The 27617-nt window shown below is 40.4% G+C and overlaps 3 protein-coding genes across 3 annotated transcripts in view; 2 read left to right on the forward strand and 1 right to left on the reverse strand.

Moving 5' to 3' along the window:
• The window catches only part of NEK5 (NIMA related kinase 5), a 68657-nt gene extending 59684 nt beyond the window's left edge, over positions 1 to 8973 (forward strand). The window contains 2 exon segments of the mRNA XM_033104918.1: positions 5181 to 5301; positions 5304 to 8973. Coding sequence (XP_032960809.1) covers positions 5181 to 5301; positions 5304 to 5462 — 280 coding nt within the window. The 3' untranslated portion in view covers positions 5463 to 8973.
• LOC117021679 (protein FAM49B-like) lies at positions 1698 to 3365 on the forward strand. Its single transcript, XM_033104920.1, has one exon. The coding sequence runs from the start codon at positions 2163 to 2165 to the stop codon at positions 2661 to 2663; it is 501 nt and encodes a 166-aa protein (XP_032960811.1). The 5' UTR covers positions 1698 to 2162; the 3' UTR covers positions 2664 to 3365.
• A 7-nt stretch (positions 8974 to 8980) lies between the features above and the next one.
• On the reverse strand, positions 8981 to 18341 carry ALG11 (ALG11 alpha-1,2-mannosyltransferase). Its single transcript, XM_033104919.1, has 4 exons — positions 18225 to 18341; positions 15366 to 15596; positions 12853 to 13784; positions 8981 to 9402 (listed from the first exon to the last, which is right to left on the reverse strand). The coding sequence occupies exons 1-4, from the start codon at positions 18263 to 18265 to the stop codon at positions 9131 to 9133; spliced, it is 1476 nt and encodes a 491-aa protein (XP_032960810.1). The 5' UTR covers positions 18266 to 18341; the 3' UTR covers positions 8981 to 9130.
• Positions 18342 to 27617: the final 9276 nt, after the last annotated feature.

Below are 27617 nucleotides of genomic sequence, written 5' to 3' on the forward strand. Positions count from 1 at the left end.
TCTTACTTGGATTCACTTCATTAGACAAAATCCAGAGCCACAAATCTTTTTGAGTCAAGCCATACTCAATCTTGAGCTTTTGCTCAGACTACTGAAGAATGACACCCTTAAGTTTCCTAGAAACCTTACTGTTGGAGAATAATTTTGAGATTCATCCATGGTGTTACATGTATTGCAAGTTCATTCTTTTTATTGCTAAGTAGTATTCTACTGTATGGATGTACCACAATTGACTTATACATTCTCCGATTGATGGACATTTGGATTGTTTCTAGTTTGGGCCTATTACAAATAAAGCTGTTATGAATATTTATGTAAATGTCTTTGTGTGGCCGTAAGTTTTCATTTCTCATGAGTAAATTCCTAGGAATAGAATGACTGAATTGTATGGTAGGTAAATGTTTAACTTTTTAAGAAATTGCCAAACTGTTTTCCAAAGTGGTGGTGCCGTTTTATATTCCCATGAACAGTGTGTAAGAGTCTAGTTGCTCTGCATCTTTATCAAGCACTCGGTATACTCAGTTTAAAAACTTTTAACTAATTTAAAGGGTGTGTATGGTGTCTTCGTAGTTTTTGAGTTATAGGCATTGTTTACATGTCCTTACTACCAGTTCTCTCACTCTCTGAGTTTTCTTAATAGTATGATTCAAGTCCGAATTATCTGACTAATGTGTTTTTAAATCACTCTTTTAAAAGCCAGGATTTCTAATTTATTTGCATTTTGGACAGAGACCATATCATCTGAATATTAGTGATTTAAAAAAATATATTGGGACTCCAATTGCTATTTAGTACAATGTCAATTTTATGATTGTTACGTACTTGGAAAAAAATGCATGTTCTTACTATTTTGGGGCTACATATGTTCTATATGATTATCCATTATATCAAGCTTAAAATTTTTTGTTTTGTTAATTATTCTAGAGCCTTTATTTTTTGCTTCCTGATAGAGATACAGGAATGGGTTCTCCTCCATTCTCGACAGCTGGAAACTTTGAAGAGCTACACATCAGTGCAGGGTGGTCTAGAGAAAAATACAGTAATGTGGCTTGTCTGTGTTGGTCCCGTCTCTGGGAGAAAAATTCTTCCTGAGAAATTTATAACTGTGGATTTGCCTTCACTCAGTTTTGGAGTTTGAATTTACAATACTTGGATGGTCTGGAAACATGTACATTGAGAAATTAACATTAAAATTCACAGTAAGGGATCATAATACTCTGGGATCTGTAGAAGAAGTAAACATAAAACAAGCTATAACTTCAGTCCAGGTGACATCGAGTGGTTTCACTAACGCACTACTGAAGGTGACTCACAATTAAAAATTTAAAAACGCTATCCATTATGAGATAGCAAACACAAAAATAGCTGAATGAGACCATAGAGAACTTCAGATAGTTATCTTACGTATATTTAATATTTGTATGATAATTAATATTGTATATTTAAAATTATTTAATTACAATAAGGAATCAAAACATGAGAGAAAAAGCAGATCCATCAAAAAAAGAGTAGGAAGGGACGCGGCGGGGACCGGGCACAGGGGGAGGCGCGTCCGTGGGCGTCCTCCTCTTGTGCGAGGGCCGGCTGCTCCGCTTCGCGGAGGGAGGGAAACAGCGGTTCCTCTTCCTCCTCGCGGCGTCTCTTCCTTTTATAGTGATTTCTCGCCTGACACTCGCCGGAGCCGCCGCTGCTGCCGCTCGCAAACCTGTGGCGGTGACAGGAGACCCGCCAACCGGGAAACGGCGGCGGCGGCTCCCGAGGCTCCGAGGCTCCCGCGCTCCGGCGCCCGCGGTCGCGCTGTCCTCGCTGCTCGCCTGGCCGCCAGGAGAAGAAACAAGCCTGGAGTTGGAGTAGTTCATTCAAGGTTATCAAGTTGACAGATAGAGGGACGAGAACAGAGTCACCAGCACTGGCTGAAGGCAATCCAGCATCCAGCAGAGGAGAAGTTACAAGAGAAGGCGTGGGGTGCAGTTGTTCCACTGGTAGGCAAATTAAAGAAAGTTTACGAATTTTCTCGGAGGTTAGAAGCAGCATTAAGAGGGCTTCTGGGAGCCTTGACAAGTACCCCATATTCTCCCACCCAGCATCTTGAGCGAGAGCAGGCTCTTGCTAAACAGTTTGCAGAAATCCTTCATTTCACACTCCGGTTTGATGAACTCAAGATGACAAATCCTGCCATACAGAATGATTTCAGCTATTATAGAAGAACATTGAGTCGTATGAGGATTAATAATGTTCCAGCAGAAGGAGAAAATGAAGTAAATAATGAATTGGCAAATCGAATGTCTTTGTTTTATGCTGAGGCAACCCCAATGCTGAAAACCTTAAGTGATGCCACAACGAAGTTTGTGTCGGAGAATAAAAATTTACCAATAGAAAATACCACAGGTTGTCTAAGCACTATGGCCAGTGTGTACAGAGTCATGCTGGAGACACCGGACTACAGAAGCAGATTTACAAATGAAGAGGCAGTGTCCTTCTGCTTGAGGGTAACGGTGGGTGTCATAGTACTCTATGACCACGTACATCCCGTGGGAGCATTTGCCAAAACTTCAAAAATCGATATGAAAGGTTGTATCAAAGTTCCTAAGGACCAGCCTCTGAATAGTGTAGAAGGTCTTCTCAATGCTCTCAGGTACACAACAAAACATTTGAATGATTGAGACTACCTCCAAGCAAATTAAGTCCATGCTGCAATAGCACTTCCGAGATGAGAGCCTGCTGCAGGCAGAAGCCCTGTTCTGCAGTGATGAGGACGCAGTTTTTAGTGATTGCAATTACGATCTCATTTACTCTTGCTTTTTATTTCTGTCCTCTGTTCCTCTTCCCTCTTTTTAAATCATGTTCTTGTCCTTAAGACTTCTTTTCTGTGCCAAAACCAGTAAAGTTCAACTCTGAAGGGATGTTGTCCTTTCAAATAGGCCATCTAAGGCAGCTAATTACGCATTGCATTGGGGTCTCTACTGAGAAAAATTCTGTGACTTGAACTAAATATTTTTAAATGTGGATTTTTTTTGAAAACTAATATTTAATATTGCTTCTCCTGCATGGCAAAACTGCCTACTCTGCTATTTAAAAACCCTCAATAACTTTATTTTCTACTGCCGCTTTTTTCATGTGCAGCCAAAATGAAAATGTTTAAATTAACTGTGTTGTACAAATGGTACCCAACACAAACTTTTTTTAAATTAGTAAGACTTTTGTTTAAAGTTTTATGTTTGCATTTTGACTTTTTTGTAAAGATGTATGTTGTGTGTTTAACCTTTATTAACTAAGGTTAAAAACTGTGATGTGTGCGGAGTATTACGTATGCATGTTCATGTTTAAAGAATGGCTGTTGATAAAATAAAAATCAGCTTTCATTTTTCTAAAAAAAAAAAAAGAGTAGTAAGATTTGATAATTAACCAAATAGAACTTTTGGAAATGAAAAAAAAATCTACCAATAGAAATTAAAATTCCACTGACAGTTTGAAAAACAGAATAGGTACAGTTAATGAAGGAATTAGTAACTGGAAGATAGCTCAGGGAGAAAAATGTAGAAAATGTGAAAGAGGAATTAAGAGGCATGAAGGTCTAATATATATCTAAAGAGAATTCCAGAAGGAGAGAATAGGGGGAAAGCTATATTCAAAACAATTATAGCTGTGGACTTTTTCTAATTATTGAAAGGCATAAATCATATCTGGGAAATAAAACCACCACCAAGCAGGAACAATGAAAAGGAATTCACACCTGGACACATCATTGTTTTAAGTTGTAGAGGAATGAGCACAAAGGGAAGATCTTGTGTAAGCATATACCTCAATAATGAAAGCTTAATAAACGGAGGCTGTAATTTGTGGTCCACCCCAAATTTATGACCTCCAGTTTTAGTGGGGGCCTCTGTGATATCTAGTAATCCTGTGACTAGTCAGCTTCCTTTCAAACCCTCAGCCCTGCGCACTCACCCCCACCCACTCTGCTGTCATCATGTGACTGTGCCTCCTACTTATCAGATGCAGTGTGTGTTTGTAGGTGGCATCATCTCAGCTGTCTAGTTCCATAACTTGTCTATGTCCACATGAGTCCGTATCTCCTCTTTCCCTACCTTCCTTCATAGATGAAAAATTGTCTGCCTTTCTGCTGAAAGCCCATCGTTGCACAGGTGCTCTAAATCCTAGCCTTTTTTTTCAGTGACCTTGTTTTTAGCAATTAATCTGCTTTGTTCCTTTATTTTCAGTGTCTATTATCTATTACCTACTTTCTCTCAGCGCAGAAACATGGCCAACGTCTTCCATCTTGAAAAACCAATGAACAAACAAACAAACGAAAGCAAAACCATTACTCCCATGTTCTTGAGGTAACACTGTCCTTCCAGAGCTGGACTCCCCGCAGAGGAGTTTAAGTTAATTGTCACCACGTTTTTACCTCCCATTGCTTTCTTGATCCACTGTGATGGCTTCTGCCACACAGCACTCAGAAATACTCTCCCAAAGGTCACCTATCACCTTGAAATTGTCATTTCTCAGGCCTCATCTTATTTGGCTGTTCCCTCCTTGTGGATAGTTACAGCTCCCTTGGCTTCCATGATAAACATGCTTGGCTCTTACCAGCTTGTTAGTCTCTTTCACTTGCCACTTAAATATTAGTGATCTTTGAGATGGTTTCTTGGTCTCTTGCCTTCTGCCCTTCTAAACGTATCAGTGTTGCAGTCTTAGACACAATTTCAATTCCTACTCCTACTAATTAGTAGCTGTGAGACCTCAGGTACATTTTTTTTAACTTCTCTGAGCGCAGATTCTTTATAAATTGATGATAATGTCTACCTCAAGTTTTGTCAGTATTAGATGAAATATAGTGTGTGTAAAGTGCTCTAGGGCAGTGACTGGCATATAGTAAGGGCTTGATATATATATGGCATATTCTTCTTTTTTTTCCTCTTCCCTCTTCTTTTAAACATGAGTATATGGGTATTACTAAACATAATAAAGGTTGCTGAACAAAAGTCCACTGAACAGAATATTGATTCTCCCAAAATATCATTCTTTGAAAAACCAGGTAAATAATTTATGACCTGGGTGAAAATGCAACTTTCATATTGCTCAAGTGAGGGTGGGGCATGAGAAGGGAAACTAATTTCCCTATGTATTCTTCAGTGTTTTGGTATCATGAAGTTGATTTTTACTGTTTTTTATTTCAGAAATTTTGAAGAATCTGAAGATGAGTTAAGAAACGAAGTAGTGGAATCCCTGGAAAAACTCACTACTTCCAGAGAGGAGGACAAAAGACAAGAAGCTTCCGGTTCCTCTAAGGACATTGAAACGTTAGAATAAGAGTTAGGAGAATTTCTGCAGATAAAACGCAGAAATATACAGAATTAAATGAAGGTTTGGAGAACATTTCTACTCCATCTAATGACAAAACTTTTATTGTTGATGAAGACCAAGGAACATCAACAAAGGGTCAAAATATACAAGTGTAACTATTGTACTTTTTAAATAAGCAATGTTAGTGTCTATTAACTATAGTATCTGTTTGGGTATAAGTCGTAAATATTCACGTATTGATAAGGCTTTTCTAGTAATCACAAGGACTTACTAATTTTACTCTCTAAATTTAGATAACAGAACTAACTTGAGTGTAGAAATTAATATTTTTACTTGAACATTTCCATTAAGAAATCTTTCAGGTAACTAATGTATGTGGTAGGCGGAGCAAAGTGGTTTCCCCTCAAATGTGAACGAACATATGTTACATGGCAAAGGGGAATTAAAGTTGCAGCTGGTATTAAGGTTGCTAAGCAGTTGACCTTCAAGTAGGGAAGTTATCCTCCATTTTCCAGGTGGACCCAATGGAATCACAAGTCTTTAAAAGTGGAAGAGGGAGGCAGAAGAATCAGAGAAATGACAGTGCGAGAAGGAGCTGGCCTGATGCTTCTGGCTTTGCCGATGGAGGGAAGGGCCAAAAGCCAGAGAATGCAGGTAACCTCTAGGAGCTGGCAAGGGGACGTATTTCCCCCCGTGAGCCCTGCTGACACTTTGGTGTAGCGTAGTGAAATCTACTTTAGACTTCTGACCTACAGAACTCTTAAGACAATAAATTTGTGTTGTTTTAACTTAGTTTGTGGTAATTTGTTAAAATGGTCATAGAAAACTAATACAAATTCATTCATTTAAAATAATGAATCTGCCATTTTATAAAACCATGATTTTGAAATTTCTTAAGTTACACTGAAACGTTTTGAAGCTGATGTTGACCTGGGAGTAAGGCAATTGAATGGGTAACAAGGCGTCATTAATTATATGCCAAATAATCATTTTATTATGTTTTATTATTTTCTGATAGTTTCAAACGTATAGGTTACAAACTCTTATGATGGTCCTTTTATATAGAGTGCTTAGCACAGTGCCAGAAATGTTTCTTGAATGAATAAATGATAATACAATTTCCTCATTAAGACTGTAAGCTCTTTGAGTCGGGAAAGCCTAGGCTTTTTGTGTATTGATTATAACAATCCCAGTGTTGAACATGTGCCTGGATCTTAATAGATATTGTTGATTTATCTGCTGCTATGAAGGACAAGGTTGTTTGTTCTATGTCTTAGTGGTAGAATTCTGACTGAAATATTTGCTCTATAATAAAAATAAAAATAAAATTGCACATCGATACAGTGCTGAACCAAGAAAACCTATTCTTCTTGGGCATGAGCGGCAAGGCTTTGTTTTGCCTTAACATTTTTTTTCTTTTAAAAAAATGTCTTGGCATGTGAAGGCTGAAATATTGGTAGTAGATAATAATTCAGAATTGGGAGACCAAATAAGGGGTATAAAGGCACCATACTGTGAAAAGTACGCAAGATAACGAAAATCACTTCTTTAGATCATATTTAGATACAAATAATGATTTTGTATCTTAAAACATAAATCACATTTAGATACAGGTAGATTACTATACAAAAAACATACACAACTGGAATAAGAATGTGAATTGTACTACTGCTATGGACACTCAAAAGCAACATAGTATAGAAATTAATAATCACTCAGCATTTGTCCAGATTGTTGCTAACATATTTTGACACTTTTCATGGTATCAGTCATTCAGAAAAAAAAAAAACATGTATTATAATACATTAGGAACAGTAAAAATAAATACATATACAAATTATACTTTCCAATGATACGTTTGTGATAAATGAAAATTATTTTGAAGAAACAGCTTAAATGTTTTATGGACTTTCAGAATCCTTTCTTACTATTTCCTCTACTTCTGCTACATTTCAATTTCTTTATCTTTGGTCCCATGATTTTCTTTAGGTAGAAGGGTAGGCTAAGTGTACAATGAATGGTGTGAATCCTACCTCAAAGACTAGCTGTAAGATAAGAAAAAGCACTGGGCTGGAATCAGAACACCAAGGTTATAATCCAGATTTTGCCATTCAACAGCTTGTGCTACTCAAGGGGTCTAAGTTCTTTAAATTGTGCTTGTCTGTAAAGTTGAAAGTAAAACCTGGGTGGTAGAATTTGTAGCATTCCTTCCATGTCCAGTTTCCACCAGTCTTTTCTAAGTTGAATGATCTCTGACACAAAGCTGTGTGTGTGTGTCAGAATGTCCTGGGACTGTGTTTTGCTGCATTTTGATCTGATGAGAGTAGACAGCCTGCAGACACATGAACAATGTAACTGGGAGTAGATAAGGAAGCTGGCTGGACCGATGAATTGGACGAGGGGAGATTGGAAAGGAAAAACATACTCTGTAACATGCCCCCAACACAAAGATGTATCAGACTGGGAAGGTCAACTCACTGAACTAGAAGGAACTGACTACCTATGCTGACAATGCCAGGAGTTGTAGGCCTCCGTTGCCATATGTGCATATGCATAAATTCACTTTTCCATGCTAATTACTCAGGATCAAAGTCCTGTTCGATTATACTAGTTCCTCGCTACTGGCTTAGTAACCAAGAGTCTACATAGGGTTGTAGTGCACTGATAAAGACAGGATTACAGAAGACGTTTACATACACGGTTACCTTCAACTAAAGAAACTTTTCTAATTTTCAAAGTACTTTCACATACTTTCCACTTTAGTGTCAGAACTCCAGAAGGCAGTGGAGGACAGGCATTACTATGTCCAGATTATAGATGAAGAATCTGAGACTCAGAACGATTAAGGAAAAGGCTTTAGTATTAAAAGGTCAGACGCTTGTAAATGATGAAGCCGAGGTCAGGCCTAGGTCTTCTAACTGCTAGTCCAGTGCTCTCTTCTGCCACCCTGTCGCCTTACGGTGCGTGATGCTCACGGAGAGCGAGCGCATGGATCTGTGTACCCTCATCACTATCGGCGAAACCACGGCTGTTCTTCCTCCGCCCTCCTGAATGACTGAAGCTGACTTCCAGCCTCTGAGATGCGGAATGTGAAGGGGTAATGAGAGCCCTGTCCACTTGTCCTGACAGCCCTAAACAAAAACCGTGTTCACAAGTACCTGGCTGTGGAGAAGATTACCGGGAGTACCTTGGCCGCTACGTGCCCACGCGCGCACACAGAGCAAACACCGTCAGTTCGTCTTGACAACATGCTTTTAGAATCTGATTAAGTCTGCTTCAAGTTTCTTTTTTCTTTTAAGAAAATCATTATATTCAAAAAGGTCATCTACAATATCATTTAAAATTTAAATGTACCAGAATTTTTCAGTGTTCCAAAACTGTCAAAACAATTCTAAAGTACCGATCAATTATGTCACCCATTTTTCTTTCAACATTTACTTTTTTTCTAAAAAGTAATTCTCTTTCCTGGTTACTAAAGTGATTTGACAAATAGGATTTGAAAATTAGGAATATACCAAAATTAAGATTGTTCATTTTTTTCTTTCAGATCTATATTTTTCAGAATTTGAGACCAAACACTAAAATTTTTACATTTAAACTATGTAAGTTTATCTTTTCCATTTAGGTAATTTTGCCTTTTTTCACTGAAATAAATACCTTGCTTACACACACACACACACACACACACACACACACACACACACACACTGCTGAAAGCATTGCTTAGGCTGACTTTATTACAACAGGGAATGAGTTTAGAAAAATCTTAACATATGAAGGTGTTTGACTATTGTATATAAAATATCTTTGTACAGGTACGGCATTACTTAAATAACTTTTCAACAGATGACAGGAATGTCACTTCAAACTCCTGATCAGAGAATCGGCTTACAGATGCCCGAGCATTGTTTCTGATTTGGAGTCTCTTTTCCTCAGGCATGGAAAGAATATGGGCCATAGTCTCAGCATAGCCTTCTTCACTGTCAGCCAGAAATCCAGTTACCTCTCCTTCGTGAGGGACGACAATGTCAAGCTTTGGGCCCCCGGAATTGTGTGCAAGGATAATTGTGCCAGCTGCCATACACTCAACAATTCCTGAGGAAGAAACAAAATAATGTAGTCTTTTAAGTTTTTAAATGCATTCTTAAGAACAAGAATGAGCAGAAACCTTTACAAATTTTAAGAGACTCGTGAGAAATTTAATTAAGTATCTGTATGCCTATAAATTTGCTCATTTAATTTCCATGGTGCAAAAAAATAATTTTAAGTTTTTTAGTTTTCAAACCTTTACAATAATGCTTTATTCTTAAAGAGACTAGTAGATGGAAGAACAGTCTATACAAAAAAGATATACTACAGATAAAAAGACAAAGTAGAAGACTAGAGAATGTTAGCAAGATGGTAAATAATAGATATTGAGAGATAAAAAAATATCAAAAGCAAAATTTTAAGAGTTCGAATTACAGCATGAGGCGAAAAAAGGAAAAGAGTAAGCCACCTTAGAGAGACATACTATTGCTGATGTTTACGTTACTGCCTACATTTCTGGCAATTTTGAGACTACTGGATGCCCAATAGCAGTGAACTAAATGAAAGTTTTAGTTAGTTTCTGCTAAATGATGTATTACGTTGATGCAAAAGTAATTGCGGTTTAAAAGGTTAAAAATCACCGCAAAAACTGCAACTGCAATGACTTTTGCACCAACCTAACAGATGAGGATATAAGTTGCTCTAGTCAGCCTTTCTTAGCCACGTTTCTAGAGAGAATTAAGCCTTCAGGAAATGATTTAGTTGACTGCTCACTTTTCCAAAGGGTGGTGCAGAAGTGATATCCTAGACGCACAGGAGAGAAGGGAGATCAGTACAACTGTTTTTTCAGCACCGGTGACATCTCGACAGAACACAATTTTCTGCTAATGTTGTAATTTGAATTCTTATTTGAAAAATATGGATTATGCCATAGTATTCTGTGCAAGGCTGGATACCATTCCTTTATACTTTCTTGGAGACCTCAATCTAATCAATTTTATCCCTTCCCTCCAGGATTTTCCACCTCTCCCTTTCTGCCTGCCTTGTAAAATCATCATGTGTGTACACACACACACACACACACACACACACACTCCTCTTCAGGTCACAAGTCCTCCGCTCGCTACTGTCTTCTTTCATCTCCGTCTCACAGATCAACATACGGCAAGTGTTGTCTGCATTCACTAACTGCACTGGCTCACCTGTACTCACTGCGCAGCTTAGCCCACTCCACGCTTGCACCCCCCCCTCCACTAGCGCGCTCTTGCCCAGGCCCGCGCCGCCCCCCACTTCCTTATCTGGGCCAGGACTGCAACCGGCTGCCCTTTCCCCTCGTCCCCGGGTTTCCACGCCACTGCACTCCGCTGGCTTTCCTCCTCCCTCCATGTCTTCTCTTCTCCTTGGCTGGCCCCTCTTCTGCCCACTTCAGAGCTGGTAGTGTTCTCAGCATTTTGTACTACGGGCCTCTTTTCGCTCTACACTCTTTCCGGGGGAATCTGCCCACATCCACAGGGGCAGCAGTCACTGCCCCGACAGCGACACCTCCCAGGCTGTATTCCCACATCAGGTGCCCCTCCTGTACTCACACACAACTGCCTGCTGTACACACTCGTACACGACCCTCAGACAATTCACACTCTCCATGTTCGAAAGCTGGCTCATCAGCTGCCTCTCCTGTTGGATTCCCTCTCTAGGTAAAAGCCATCACCATTCACACAGTTGTCGGAAAAACACTCGGCAGTTGTCTCTGCCTCCTCTCTGCCCCGGACTTAACACACTCAGTTAATCACCAAGTCCGTTCAATACTTCAGAAGCTCGCTGGTGTGTCCACCTACCAAGTCCAGGCGCCAGCACCGCTCGTCAGGTTGCTGGGGCAGCCCCAGGCATCTTCCTGCTTCCCCCGCCCCCCCAATCCACTGCCCACACTGCAGCCAGAGTGAACGTCAGGAAATCCAGTACTTAAAATCTGTCTGTCTTTTCCCACTGGCTTAATGTGGCCTCCCGGCCTGATGCAGGCCACGTCCCCTCTGCCTTGCTGGCCCCTCCATGCGCCAGCCACACTGAACTCAGTCCTTTGACAATGTCTGCTGTACCCTCTGCTGGCTACTCTCTCTTCTGCATGGCTAACTGCTCAGGGCCCAGCTTCCGTTCCCAGTGTCCCCTGATCCCCTAAGTCTGTGTTGCGTGCTTTCCTAGTCCCCTGTACTGGCCCTAGCGAAGCACTCAGCACACTCTGCAGTGACTGCCTGTCGAACTTGTATCACCCAGAGCTGTAAGAGCGGCTCCTACTGCACAGTCATTCCCGGCACCCACTCCCGTGCCTGCGCAGTAAAAGCTCAGTGAGCATCTGGGGAAGGAAGCATGGAAGTCAGGCTTCCTGCGGAAGGTTCGGATCAACAAGTCGCTGCTGTTCTGTCTTGAGCTTAGTACTGTGCTACCAACAAGGGACAGAAAAGGGTGTAAGAGAAACTGTAGCCTCGGCGTAGGAGACTTGGCTTTTATGTTGTCCTACTGCCCCCTAACACCTAGCAGTATGAAACACAGAGGAGGAACTTGAGAAATACTTGTTGAACCAAATGAGACATAAAGTAGTACTTGATTTTATACCAAAATGTGTGCATAACAGGTCACAGTAGAGAGACCCTCTGTGTTGTAATAAGGCTCAATTAAAGGGGCAAGGAGATTGAAGCTACACACTTAGGATGGGATTTGCAGAAAGGAAAGGAGAGGCCACTCCAATACTGAGTACAGAATCAATAAAAGAACCCACAGAATTTTGTGAGACCCCCACCTGCAGACACTGGCTCTCAGCTTTTGGGGCACAGCAGAATCACCTAACGGAGCTTTACCAACGGACCTCGGCCTGGGCCCCACCCAGAGAGCCCACGTGGTCCTTCAGGGGCCTTAGGGTTGGGCCCAGGGATCTGTGCCAGGAGGTGGATGGGGGCAGCTGGGGAGAGGAAATGTGGTGGTGGAGAGCAGCGCTCTCTGGGTTAGGCTTACTGTGTAACTGAACTTGGGCGAGTTCTAAACCTCTGTGTCTGAGTTTATTTATAAAATAGAAATAATAATAACACCTATCCACTAGGGTTCTAGAGAGGATTAAATCAGATAATACTTAAGGGGGATCAAATACATGGTGACGGAAGGAGAACTGACTCTGGGTGGTGAACACACACTGGGATTTATAGATGATGTAATACAGAATTGTACACCTGAAATCTATGTAATTTTACTAACAATTGTCACCCCAATAAATTAAAAAAAAAATCAGATAATACTTGCAAAGACCTCAACAGTGACCCTCCCCCACACACAGTAAGTGATCGATAAATATTAGCTATTATTCCTGATCATAAATTATGTCTTACACGGTCTCAAATCAGGAAAGCCCACTTAGTACACTGGGGGAAGAGAATTAGGACTTGATGAGAACTTCCGGAGTATTACTATTTTATCAAAACAACCTAAAATGTATTATCTCATTGCACCAAACAAGTTCAAAGACAAACTCACCAATCCCAAAATGTTCGTTCCACATGGTGTGCAGACCGATTGTGGCTTCAGACAAGTAACTCTTTAATTCATCAAACGGAATATTTATTTTAAATTCTACATCTTCTTGAACTCCTAGCTCCTCAGAGAGCCTTCTCAGTTGGTTTACCCTGAGTTCATCATCTGGGTTCCGACAGCCTCCAATGAGGACCAGTTTAAGTGAAGGAAGTGACTTAGCCTCCTCCTTATTCAGCAGTTTAGCAAAGGCTCTGATCTGCAAAGGATGATTCTTTTCAGGCCTAAACTGGCCAATAGACACTAGTAAGTGTCCCGGGCTCATTTTTTTCTCATGTACGGGAATGTCCAGAAATGTCTGTACATCACAAGGCGGATAAACAATGTTAGTGCAATGCCCAACCTTCCACAGTAAGAGAATGTGGTTCAGTGTCCAAGAAGAATTGACCATGACTACATCACTGCAAGAACCAACAAGTCCATAAACAAAAGCAAATAAATAGTAGTAGATGAGCTTTACTTTGCTGAGAAAGGGATTCCTGGTAATGAAGGCTGCATTATTAAATCCAACATTTTGATTCTTCACTACAGAGAGCATGTCAGTGCTGATAGTGGGATAATGAACGTAGCTTCCAACTCGGCAACCGCCTAAATACTTAAACAGAGGAAGTGTGAAAGCGTAGCCCATTGAGTCGATGTAAATATCGGGAACACACTGCATCAGAGCTTCCCAGCCAAGAAAAATGGATCCTAGACTTTGGCCCAGCAGTGTGAAGTGAGGGTAGAGGGAATCCTCCACAAGGTAGCGCTTCTTTAAGAAAACAAATTCCACTGGGCGCATTAATCTGATGTTGAATCTTCTGAAAGCACCTGCTAGGATTTGCTGACTGCTGACATTAACATCACCGGTATAAACGACATAAACTGCTTCGGGAAACCTAAAACAGAATACAGCAGTTAAGAATTTCATTAGTTTACGTTCAAATCAATCAAAAAGTTGTAGATATTTTTTTTCTCACCATCATAAGCTTATTTTTAGACTAAAAAATGTTTTCTACTGTTTTTCATTCACTGCATTTGGACTACTGACCCCACTCTTTCCTGCCCTACAATTCCAATGTTAGTCCTTCAAATGAGACTTACAGATCTTTGCTATCTCCTCCAAAAAGAGTTCTGCAGGGAACAGATAACAACAAAAGCTGCTGATTTATAAATGAGACATTTTCATTTTCAAAAAAGTAAAAAATTTTATTTTGACAACTTTCTCAGTATAAAAATGGTGATGAAATATTAATAAAATACTGATAAACAAGATTCACAAAAGATCGAATGAAAAGGGTCCTGTAGCTTATGCCGAGTCAGGAAAGTTTCGTAGGAATTAACTGAGGGGAAAAAGGTTGTTTCAGAAAAAAGGGAACACTCTATGAAAAGGCAAGGAATCTAGAGAAAGCATAATGCTCCTAGTTCAGTACGCTGGAGCAGAGAGGCATGAGAATATGCAGCAAGAGCAAGATGAAAAAGTATCTCCTATGTCACACTAGAGATGGAGTTTTCTTCTTGCAGGTGAATTAGGAGTCATAGGGGCTGCTGAGGAGTATGTGTACAAATATCATGAAACACCACTGCCCTCGAGTTAGATCATCTCGTCAGGGACAAAGGTAATATACAGAGTTATGAGATGGAAAGGATAGTATGGATTAAAGGAGGGAGGGCTTCAAAGGGGTGGAAATTAAGCTGGGATTTAAGAAAATTCTTTGGATGTAGACATTTATGGAAGACAGAGAGGAAATATAGAGATGGTGGCTGGAAGCCAGAATGGGCTAAGAATATAGAAATGTAGAGCTAAGGGAATTAATTACCTGAAGGCATTGGAACTGAATGGACGGCGTGTGCCAGGAAGTAGAATAACCATGAAAGGATAACAGTGTTTCTCATATGATAAAACAATAATGGAACCTGTATTTTACTATGGAACCTGGCTTTTTCCTTTCTAAGAGGGAATCATAAATATTTTTGGAACGGGGGTGGGAGAAAAAAGCCTAAAACACGAAATGATGTACAACACTATACTCTTTTTCTAACAAGCTAACTTACTTAAGACAATCCAATAGATAATGATATCAAAATGAGAATAAATAGATGCTTCATGAAGATAATTTTGGGTACGCAGCTACTGACTAAAAGTATTCAGGTTAAGTGCGCCACAGTACTCGGTATATTTGTTTAGTATTCAATTTCTCCTCCACACGCTCTCCCAAGGTGACTAATTATTCCCACTAAATTATGCTATAAAAGGGCAGATACTTTCCCTTTCCATTTCTTTATCATAGAAATTAAAACTCAATAGGATCTTGTAAGGCAGGTTGGCATGTGAGATAAGTATTTCCTTATTAAAGAATAGTTTAAAAAGGGAATTCCTGGCTATGAATAAAGTACTAGAAAAAGATGAATTCTGGGTAATGATTTTTTAAAAAAGTGGTAACAGTATAGCCAATTAGCTAAGAAAGACGCATACCTACTTTTTCTGCAGGGCCCTTAATGCACACCATAAAACTCTTTCTCCTCCTCCGCCAGCGTTGCAGTACGGATGGAAAAATGCAATCACCATTTGATTTTTCCCATTTTTTCCAGTCGATCTTGAGTTTTTCTTTTTCTGTAGCATCACTCTGATTCCCCAAAGGATAATGACCAAACACAAACATAAAGTTCCACAAACAATTAGCCCAGGGAAAAATAATGAATAAAAAAACCTGAAACAAGAGGGGAAGGGTGAAAATAGATATAAATGCCCATTGAACAAAAATAAGACTACAAAGTAAAGTCTACTTTTACATATCTACTTTATATATTAGTTGCAGACAGAGAAACATTTTATAGCTTTGAGAGTCTAACAAAGTACTCAATTATTAAAATTCTAATGCTACAAAATATTCAATGACTAAAGCGTAAGTCCCCTTTACTTCCAATCTCCACAGCACATTAGCAATTTTTAATCAGCGGTAAAAATCAATGTTGAGCCAGCCACCTTTCTCCTAATTCAGTATATGTGTTAAGGGATTAAAACAAATTTAATTATTAATTTCAACTAGACATGATTAGCAATGGCATCTGATCCTCAAAATGACAATATGTAACCCAAAGAAATGTCTTCTTGAATGATCAATATTCCAAGAGTTGAAAGTTTGGTGAAGATATTTATTCTCTTCATCTCAAGTAGAACAATTTCTGGGATAAGAGGAATGGAATTTAAATGTCTCCATTTCTATTTGAGTCCTGCATTTGATCTGTTTACATGACTCTAAAATCACTGCTTTCCCCTACTTGCCTCTAAACGAGTTGCCAAAAATCCACTAATGTCCTACTTCATGCACATTAGAAAACTCTCTCCCACACTCACTTCTAAAAGGTTCTCTATTATTGCCAGGTCAACTGAAGCTCTGCAAAGGCAAGAACCCAGGCTTGCTCACCATCGTATCTCAATGTCTACCATCACCTGGCACAGAGAAGACATCCAATAAATACATACTGACTGAATGCAAAATTTTATTACCTCCTCAGATGACTCTTAAATTATGTTAAAACAATTTCTCAAGTTATGTTTTTCTCTCTGGGTTGGCCATCATACCAGGTCAGACAATTAAGTTCGTGAACTTGTTGCAACGATGTTGCTGACCTTTTTTGATATCAGAGAGATTATTCATTATGAATTTGTACCAACTGGACAAACAGTTAACCAAGTTTACTATTTGGAAGTGCTGAAAAGGCTGCGGGAAAAAGTTAGACGACCTAAACTTTTCGACAATTCATGGCTCTTGCATCACAACAATGCACCAGCTCACACGGCACTGTCTGTGAGGGAGTTTTTAGCCAGTAAACGAATAACTGTATTGGAACATCCTCCCTACTCACCTGATCTGGTCCCCAATGACTTCTTTCTTTACCCAAAGATAAAGGAAATACTGAAAGGAAGATATCTGGATGACATTCAGGACGTCAAGGGTAATATGACCCACAGAATCCAAAGATTTTTATGACATTTCCTTCAAATGATTTAAGTGGGAAATTATGTGATAAGATTTTCAAACGGAACTATTTAATTTAAAATCAGAAAAAAAATCACATTGACTAATGTTGAACCAGTCCTTTATTTTGTTCTGTTAATTTTGAATATACACTTACAGTTCTTATAAATTTATTAAACATCCTGCAGTACTTGCACATCAAAATTGCTTATTTTAGAATTTGTTTAAATATAACTAAAATATGTGCCATTAAATAATGTTTACCCATATTTAAACACAAGGCTTTAAAAAAGATAATTGTAAACAAGTGAGTCATTCATTTAGCAAACATTTATTTAGCCATTATTATGTGCAAAACACCGAGTTAGAGATATTTCAAATGACAGGGAAGAATATGAAGGTTCTGAAATACTTTCCCATTCAAAATGTTTTTAAAAAATCATCATAGAATGTGAAGTAGAGGGGACAAACATGAAGAAACAACATCTGAATTTTGGACAGAATATGTAAATACTGCTATTCAGAGTGCTATTGTGTAAATAATAAATTTTCAACCTGAACAAAAATATGTAGGTATTAAAAGAACTGTTTAGGTAGAATAGACAGCGTCTTTCTGTTTTATTAGTGTAGTTCAAGACAAGTGAAGCACAGCAGTATTACAACAACAAATGTGGAAAACAAGTCTGGGAGTTTTTTCAGTAAAATATTAACAGTAGTTATCTCCGTATGGTAGCATTCCTGGCGAATTTTGGTTTTTGCTCATCTATTTCCTAACTTTCCCACAAGAAACAATTTACTACCTATGTAATAAAAACGTAATATTTCTTATAACTGTTGTTACATCATCAGAAATAAAAATCAATGGATGATCAAGAAGCAGGGGATTCAACAAAAACTTTATGCGTAAGTGACTAATGCTAACAATGAGGGTTTGGTGAGTGAAAATAAGACGTGAGACGGAAGATTCAGTTTCCTCTTTACCAAAAAGACAGACATGAGTGGAAAACGATTCGTGGCTCAATCATAAAGGAAAATGAGGAACAAATATGAATCATTTATGACAGACTAATTGGAATGCGACCAAGAGAAAAAGATAAAGCGAAACCGTGCAGAGGGACTCGACCCCTCAGCCAGCAGTGGGGCAGGTGAAGAAAAGGCAGTAAACAGTCTTGAACCCAGTCAGCCCCAGTCCATTTAGAAGACCCCGAACGGGAGGAAGAGCGCTCACTGGCCTTAAGAAAATAGCCAGGATTCATGACAAGGAAAGCCCGTCCCCGCAAGCTTCAGTTGCATTGGACGGACACGGACTACCGTAATACCGAAAACGCCTGCGAACCCGCACCGCCGACTCCTCACCTCAATAACTCATACAAGGACCAACCCCTGTCGGCGGCCATCTTCAGTCGACCCCAGAACTCAGGAAGCTCTTCGCTATTCCTCTTCTCTATTGGCTACTGAGGAAGCGTGTGGTGTTTACCCCGCCTTCACGGGGCCGACTGTGCGTTTCAATTGGTTGCTGGTCTAGCTTCCCACGGCCTTCCAGCCAATAAAGTCGCTCGCGGAGTAGACACGTTTTTTGGGTGGTGTACCCGGATTTCGCGGCCCAAGGGCGGGGCTGTAGTGGGAGGTGCGGTGGGGTGGGAGTGGCCTGTGATGGACAGCCGGCTCTCCCGCCCTCTGCCCCCACCCCATTGGAAGCCCCCCGCGCCCTCAGCCCAGAGAGCCTCCCACCGGTTGGAGACCAATGGGAGGCACTTGCGCGTCTCAGATCGATTTTCCAGGTGCGGAGTTCATTCCCGAGGCGGCTGCGGCGTCTGGGGACCGCGGTGCCCGGGAGTCAGACTCGGAGCTGGAGAGGGGGCTGTGCAGAGCGAATCCGAAGCGGGCGCCCGCCACACCGCACCTCCCCCGCCCGCGGTGGGTGAACCCTGGGATCAGCATCCCCAGCGCGGGTCTGCGAGGCTGGTCCACCCTCCTTCCCTCACCGGCACACGCGGGAACTGAAGACCGAGTCCTGGGCGCATCGCCCCGAGGTAGCTGAGACTTGGGAGGTAGGATGGGCCCCGCTAGGAGGGACACTGTGGCATCCGCAAGCCCACCTCCGGGTGCGGGTTAGGGTCCGAGGCCCACTCTCTCCTCTAGTTCTCTTGCCGGCGCCCCCAAAGGCCAGGGGCGTGGTGGCGCGCAACTTTGAATTAGCCTGTAGGGTGAGGGCAGCAGATCCCCTCGTCCGAAATGCTGGGGCCGATTCCCAGATCCTGCCTCCGGTGAGAGCCGAACCGCAAAGATGCCATCCACACCTCGCTCCTCTCCTCTCTGGATTTTAACGCTGCGCTTCTTTCCCACTAACCAGGTGATCTTTGGGCTCTGGGCCGGATCACAGAAGAAATTGGTTCCTCCGAGAGATGATGCCTGAGCAGGAGAGACAGATTACAGCTAGAGAGGGGGCCAGTCGGAAAGTAAGTTTCCTTCCCCCAGCGCTCTGTGCACACACCTACCTGGAGGACTTTGCACGCTCATCTGCTCACCTGCAGCCCTTACTCGGCTCCTGAGGGTGCGCTGGGAAGGCCGAGCAGGAGAATCCCATCCCCAGGGGAGTCATAGTTTGTCAGAAGAGCACCCTTTAGAAAGGGCATGCCATTGACTGGTTTTCAGGAACAATTTAAAACCCAGCACTTCTCTATTCATGTTAATGCTGTTAAGGGGCCTGATGCTAGAGAGGTAAAGTGAGTATTGATTGCTGTGTAAGGGCCTAATTGCTTAAGACGATTAAATTAGTTACCTGGATAAATTATTCAGAGTTGGTACATGGAGTCCTTTATGGTCTATACCCAGATCCTGCAAACTTTTTTTCTAACAATTTTGAATTCATTTTAATTGTACAAGTAGTGCATTAATGTGGTCTCTTAAATGTAAACAGTACAGAAATACTTAGCATGAAAAGCAGATCTATTTTCTACTCTTTTTCTATTGATGTACATATGTCTATTAATGTACATATGTCTTTGTTCGTTCAGCAAATATTTGTTGAAAATTTACTCTGTTTCAGGTGGTGGTGAAGAGCTGAAAATATAGTGGTTAAGTATATATATATGTCATATATGTTATATATTATATAGTATAATATATGAATATATACATGTATATATGTAATATGTATACATATGTGTGTGTGTGTGTGTATGTGTATATATATATATATATATATATATATACACACATATCCAGAGAAATCTTTAGGTTTTGTATGTTTGTGGGTTTAAAATTTTTGCTTGTTTTACATAAATGAGATTACATACTGTGTATTTGCTAAACTTTTTTCCCCCAATATAACAATATGTTTTGGAGATTGTTTCACATTAGTGCATAAGCATCTGTCGTATTCAGTTTAACCTCTACACAGTGTGGATGCACCATAGTATGTTTCTTGTTTCCATGTGGAAACATTCTGGTTGCTTCTTTTTTTTCCGCTCACAAGCCAGTATACAGCGGACATCCTTGTACATGATTTTTAATGCTGCCACTTGAGTATTTCATTAGGATAGACACCTAGACCTGGTTTGCCGGTCTGAAGAGTATGCTGTGCCTTTTTTACAGATTCCTGAAATTAATTCAACATTATTGCATGTCCTATTGTAGTGAAATACGTCTAGGCTGCGGTGGTATAGAAATGAAAGATAAGTGGATTGGTGGATAGGCACAGTCTGGTCAATAAATAATGCTTAGTATGATGACTCTGCATTTAATGGAGGTGTGAAGAGAGCATATGTGAGGAAGGGTTGGCTTGTATATGGGGGAGACACTTCCATCCCCCTGAAATGTCCCCACCTCTCTACCATCAGAAAAATCCTTATCCTTCTAGATCAAGCTTAAGACCTGCCACCTCCTTGAAAGTTTCTGTAACTGCCTCTGCCCATGTTGACCTCACCCTCTTCTGGATTCCTTTGATACTAGCCAATGTTACTGAGCTTACTGTGTGCCAGGCAGTATATAAAGCATTTTATATTCCTCTATCTCATTTAATCTTCACAAAACCCTTTAATATAGGTATTCTTGTCACCATTAACTAAACAAATATTTTTTCAGTATTTACTTTGTGCCGGTCACTGGGGATCCAGCTAAGACTCAGATTCCACCTTTAAGGAATTTATATCTTAGTAGGAGATACAGAAAAAAAAGAGAGTAAACAAATATGGTAGTTCCCGCTCATCCACAGTTTTGCTTTCTGTGGTTTTAGTTACCTGTGGTCGACCAAAGCCCAAAAACATTAAATGGAAACTTCCAGAAATAAACAATTTAATGTTTTAAATTGTGAGCTGTTTTGAGTAGCATAATGAAATCTCATGCCATCCTGCTCTGTCTCACCCGGGACGTGAATCATCCCTTTATCCAGACTCTCCATCCTGCATTTACTACCCACTTGTTTGTCACTTAGTAGTTGTTTTGATTATCAGTGCTTGTGTTCAAGTCACCCTTATTTTACTTAATAATGAACCCAAAATGCAAGAGTAGTGATGCTGGCAATTCAGATTAGCCAAAGAGGAGCTGTAAAGTGCTTCCTTTAAGTGAAAAGGTGAATACAGAACAGTAGGATTTTGAGAGACAGAGACCATATTCACTTAACTTTTATTATAGGACGAGGTGTGATCGAACGAACAATATGGTGAATGTTTCAATAAAAACAATTTATTACAGTAAAAGACATATTGCCATTAATCCCCCTCAAAATATTCCCCCTTGATTCAAACACACATCCCATTGTTCTTGCCACTTTCTGAAGCAGTTCTGGAAGTCCTCTTTAGTGAGTGTCTTTAGTTGTGCTGTTGTGGCTGGCTTGATGTCTTGAATTGATTCAAAACCTTTACCTCTCATGGTCATTTTGACTTTGGGGAAGAGCCAGAAGTTGCACGGTGCCAGATCTGGTGAATAAGGTGGATGAGGACACACCATAATGTTTTTATCTGACAGAAATTGCTGTACCAGAAGCGATGTGTGACATGGAGCCTTTCTGTTGTGATCACAAAATACGGTGAATGCTGCTGCCGAGTGCCATCCAACGGAAAGGCAGGGATCTTTAATAAGGGAAGCGGTGAGTTAAATCTTAGTAACAGTGTGTGACAAGTTTCAACTTGTTCAGTGCAGTCAGTTGGGTGTGAGCTACGGTTGAGAGAAGGTGTTTCAAAGTGTGCCGTAAATCATCCTCCATCGTGACAACGCTCTGTGTCACACATGGCTTCTGCTATACAGCAGTTTCTGTCAAATAAAAACATTATGGTGTGGCCTCATCCACCTTATTTACCAGATCTGGAACCATGTGACTTCTGACTCTTCCTCAAATTCAAAATTATTCAGGACGTCGAGGCAGCCACGACAGCACAACTAAAAACACGAAAGAAGATGTCCTTAACTGCTTCAGAAAGTGGCAAGGATGATGCCCTGTTTCCCCAAAAATAAGACCTAGCTGGACAATCAGCTCTAATGCGTCTTTTGGAGTAGAAATTAATATAAGACCGGGTCTTATTTAAGTCTGGGTCTTATATTATAGTAAAATAAGACCGCGTCTTATATTAATTTTTGCTCCAAAAGACTCATTAGAGCTGATTGTCCAGCTAGGTCTTATTTTCATGGAAATACGGTGGGATAAGTGTGTTTGAAGCGAGGGGGAGTATTTTGAGGGGGATTAATGGCAATGTGTCTTTTACTGTAATACAGTTTTATTTAAATAGTCACTGTATTTTTGGATCACACCTTATATTGTTATAATTGTTCCATTTTATTATTAGTTATTTTTATTAATCTCTTACTGTTCTTAATTTATAAATTAAACTTCATCATAGATATGTATGTATAGGAGGAAAAACTATGGGGTTCAGTACTATCTGTGGTTTCAGGCATCCACTGGGAATCTTGGAACATACCCTCTGCGGTAAGAGGAGACTATAGTAGTGTTATTTGTGGTAGTGATAAGGCTGTGACGTAAATAAATCAGGGTAGGGACTGTTCTGAGTAGCATAATGACATGGAACAGGGAGATACTATTTTAAGCAAGTGGTGAAGAAATTCTTATCTGAAGTGGTGGCATTTGAGTAGAAACATGTATGATTCAAATTTGGGGGAAGTATTCTGGGATGAGTAATCAGAAGGTGTCAAGGTCCTAAGTCAGGAGTGACCTGAATGTTGGAGGAAGTGTAAGCAAGCCAGAATGGCTGGAGCAGAAGGAAGAGGTGGTAGAACATAAGACCCGAGTTAATCATCTTTACAGATGGGGACTGAGGCAGAGAGAAGTTAAGTTACTTGCTCAAGGTTCTACAGCTAGCAAGAGGCAGATCTGGGATTGAGTCCGAGCCAGGCCTGTCTTTCTCAAATATGTGCTTTCTTTCAAACTTACTTAATACTTGGGCATACCATCTTTTCTTTGCAACTCTGTGCTTCTTAAAAGTGGGGACCAGGATTGTATCACTTAAAAATATGCTCCACAGTGCACATGATAGGTTGCACCACAACTGTTCTTGAATGAGTGACTTACAGCATGACTCCCCCTTCATTGTTTTCTCTTCAGAGGCCTCTTCAAGGGCAGCGGTGACCCTGAAAGGGAGGTGATCCGTGACCTGGGTCATTCAGCCTTTAGTCCAGAAACATTATGGAGCATCTTCTGTTTGCCTGGTGCTGGGTCCACCAGGGGGATGCAAAGATAAATAGAGGTCAGCCCCCGAGCTCTTGGAGCTGACAGGCATAGGTGCTAGATTAGAGGTGTCTACACAGTATAGCACTCACGGGCGAGAATGCTCGGTTGGCCTTTCCTAGGGGAAGGTATGCAAAAGAGCTTCAATAGGAGGTCGTGCCTGAATGAAGTCTTGAAGGAGGAATAGGCATTGGCTGGGCACGTGGTTGATTGGAGGCACATGGGGAGACCAGTGTGTGCAAAGGCCCAGAGGATAGGAATGTAAGATGCACTGGGCGTGTGGGGTGGTTATGAGTGCCTGACAGGGCTGGAAAAGTGATTGTGGAAGGCCCTCTTTTTCAGGCCAGGACTTTGGACTTTATTCCACAGATTGCAGAGTTTTAACATAGGAAAACAGTCAGAGGTACTTCTCCAGAGAAGAGGGTGAACCTGGGAATGGAGCTGCTGGAGACTTGCGAGCAGCCTTAGATGGTGACCAACCCTGTTCAGACCCAATTGGTAGTGGAAAAGCCTCAAAAGAACTGGAAGTAGGCTCTGTTGTGCCTGATTCCTTGTGGAGTTACTCAGCGTTACTCTCTTCTCAGTAGAGAAGATCGGCTCTCTAGCCTCCTGAGTGTTCAGTGTCAGCAGCCAGTGGTAGTCCTAACAGCAACACCAGTATAGAGTGTAATTGGTTCACGAGTAACTGGGTGAGAAGCCATGGGGATGAGAGAGCTGGATTTTAAATGCTTCTTTACCTGACCGAGCTTTTTTTTTTTTTTTGTAAAGTTTTATCACATATATATGACTGCCTGAATAATGCATTATTTTATTTTGCTTGTTTCTGAGCTTTAGGAAAAATGATATCATAGTGTGTTTCGTGTTTTGGGACTAGCTTTTTTCTTCTCTATTGCAAGGATGGAGATGGCCCTGTGGTACATTCCTGTTCACTGACACCATAGCACCGATATCAAGGAAGTATCCATGTTCAAGTGTGTGCAATATTATTTTTTTACTGTAGGAGTAGAATCATTGCCAAGTGAAATTCTGAAATGTCTGTAGTTTTTTTTTTAAACTGAGTTAAAGGAGAAAATCTGAGCAGATCAAAGGTTGATGAGCTAGAGGGCAAAGCAGAGAGTGACTTTTGTGATGTAACTAACATAGTAAATAAGACTTTAAACACAGCGGCGATTGTGAAATCTGTGCTTTTAGAATGGTACCAGTTTTTTTGAATCATCAGTTTCTCCAGAAACTAAAAATCACTCTGATTGAGCATGAAACATTTAAAATTATTTTTTAATTATTATTATAAAGGCAAGTTAACTCCATAACAAAAATTTGAAAATAAAAACCAAAAGGGGAAAATTTACTTTGACCTATCACTCTTAGGAGGACTATTGTTAGCATATTTGTAAACTTCCTTCGTTGTTTGCTTTTGCTGCATCTAGATATTAATTTTTAGAAATAAAAAATATACTCTTACAATTCAAAGATAACCAAAATAAACATCTTTGGTCCAGTCTCTCATTTCTTTGTTTTCTTTTTCTAAACCCAGTTGTACTCACATTATAGATGTACTTTTTTTTTGAAAACAGTGTTAAAAGCTGCCCATCAGTCTATTACTATGATTATTGACTGGCTTTTCTTTCTTTTTCCTGAGACTGCTTGGTTTAAAGCCTGAAGTATTCTTTTTTTTTTTTTTTAACTTTTATTTATTTAAGTGTGTTTTTCCAGGACCCATCAGTTCCAAGTCAAGTAATTGTTTCGATCTAGTGGTGGAGGGCGCAGCTCACAGTGGCCCATGTGGGGATCGAACCGGCAACCGTGTTAAGAGCACCGCGCTCTAACCAGCTGAGCTAACCGGCCACCCCGGAAATATTCTCTTACCTGCCCGTGCATTCCCGTGGAAATATTCTCTTACCTGCCCGTGCATTCCCGTGGAAATATTCTCTTACCTGCCCGTGCATTCCCGTGGCCTCCAACCTGCTGCTTCGGTGCTGCAAACTGCCTTCTCTGTCCCTATGAATTGCTGGGGAAATTCAGGCATTTTGCGTTTGGCGCTGTTAGCAATTTCTCATTTCTAATTGTCCCTGCAAATGCCTTTCACTTGTTCCTTGTCAACTTCCTGTGACTCTTATCAAACTTCACCACCTGCAGTCATCCCTGTGCTCAATCTCTGCCTTCCCTTGTTCTCAACAAATGACCTCACTTCTTACCTTGAGGAAAGTGACACCATTGTGTATGATTTTCTTCAGCTTTTTGTCTCCAGGCAGCTTCTTCCCAAATTTTACTTAGATGTGCAACCTATTTTCACTTCCATATCTTTACTCTCAGGACAGGCCTGTCTTCTTTTTAAGGTCATCTCGTCTCCGAGTGTCCTTGATCCCTACCCCTTCCTCTCTACCCGTTCTGGAGCTATCATCGGTCATCTCCCCTCTTCTCTTCCCCTCTTCACCTAGGAGAAGTCCTAGGACACAGACTTCTCCCCTTCACGTATAAAGCCATCCGATTTGGCTTCATTCTAAAATCTCTCCCATCACTTTGTGTCCCCTAGTAGCTGTTACAATGTTTCTCCCCTCCCCTTCCTCTGTCTTCCAGTGAGAACCACCTGCATTTGTGTGTTTCCACTCCTTCCTTCACTTTTAAGATTTTCCCTCATTATTTTATCAGTTTATTGGACATAAAGGAAATATGTAAGCATATACTGTATATACACATGTACACATATATAGTAATAAAGCATAATGAAATAGGAGACGCCTGTGAACACACCATCTGACCCAAGAACCAGGTGCCATGGCATCTACCCAGCTATTCTTCATCTTCTTGGGTGACCAGAGAGGACTCACTATAGAAGTAACCACCATCCTCAATTTTGTGTTTGTTGTAACTCAGCTTTTTTTTTTGTAAAGTTTTATCACATATATATGAGTGCCTGAATAATACATTATTTTGTTTTGCTTGTTTCTGAACTTTATGAAAAATGATATCATAGTGTGTTTAGTGTTTTGGGACAAGCTTTTTCTTGCTAGACATTACGGTTCTAAGATTCATTGCTGTGCGTTATGCTGTGGTGGGAATACAGCACAGTTTATCCATTCTCCTTGAAGGATGTTGGGTGGTTTGTGGCTTTTTGCTGTTTAAGCAGTCTGCTGGTGTACACTGGCAGTCTGCTCCTATTGCTTCACCACTTTTCCTGAAACTTCTTTAGTTTAGTTTTCTATGAATGCCAGAAGCATATCTTCCCTAATTCTTATTTTAATGGTCTACTTACATTAAACAAACAAACCAGATTTATTGAGATAAAATTTGCACACCATACAATGCACAGATATGTGCAGTCATCACCAATCAATTTTAGAACACTTTCATTATCTCCAAAAGGAACCCTGTACCCTTTAGCTATCACTCCCTATCTTCCCATGACTTTTATGCCTAAGGAACTACTAATCTATTTTCTGTCTGTATAGATTTGCTTATTGTGAACATTTCGTATAAATGGAATCTTTGTCCTGTTCCTGATCTTAGGGGGAAACTTCCAGTCTTTCACCATTAAGTACAAGTTAGCTGTAGATTTTTCATGGTTGTCCCTTATCAGGTTGAGGAAGTTCCCTCCAATTCCTAGTTTGTTGAGTGTTTTTATCATGAAAGGATGTTATCAAATGTTTTTTTCTGTGTCTTTTGTGTCTTTTGTTTTTTGATGTGGTGTATTATTGATTTTTTGATGTTGAACCAAACTTGCATTCCTGGTATAAATCCTACTTGGTTAGGGCATGTAATCTTTTCATGTGTTGCTGGATTTGGTTTCCTACTATTTTGTTGTGGAATTTTGTGTCTGTATTCATAAAAGTTATTAGTCTGTAGTTTTCTTGTGATGTCTTTGGTTTTGGTATTAGAGTAATGCTGCCTTCATAGAATGAGCTGAGAAGTGTTCCCTTTTATTCTGTTTTTCAGAAGACTTTATTAAAAATTGGTATTAATTCTTTTTTAATTTTTATTTTTTTTTACTCAGCCACTCACGCTGGCCACTGGCCGCTCACAGCAGCCCAGCTCCAGGGAGAGCAGGTTGTTCACAGTCTTAGCTGTAG

Source organism: Rhinolophus ferrumequinum, chromosome 4, assembly GCF_004115265.2.
Source record: "Rhinolophus ferrumequinum isolate MPI-CBG mRhiFer1 chromosome 4, mRhiFer1_v1.p, whole genome shotgun sequence".
In the NCBI taxonomy this organism is placed as follows: domain Eukaryota; kingdom Metazoa; phylum Chordata; class Mammalia; order Chiroptera; family Rhinolophidae; genus Rhinolophus; species Rhinolophus ferrumequinum.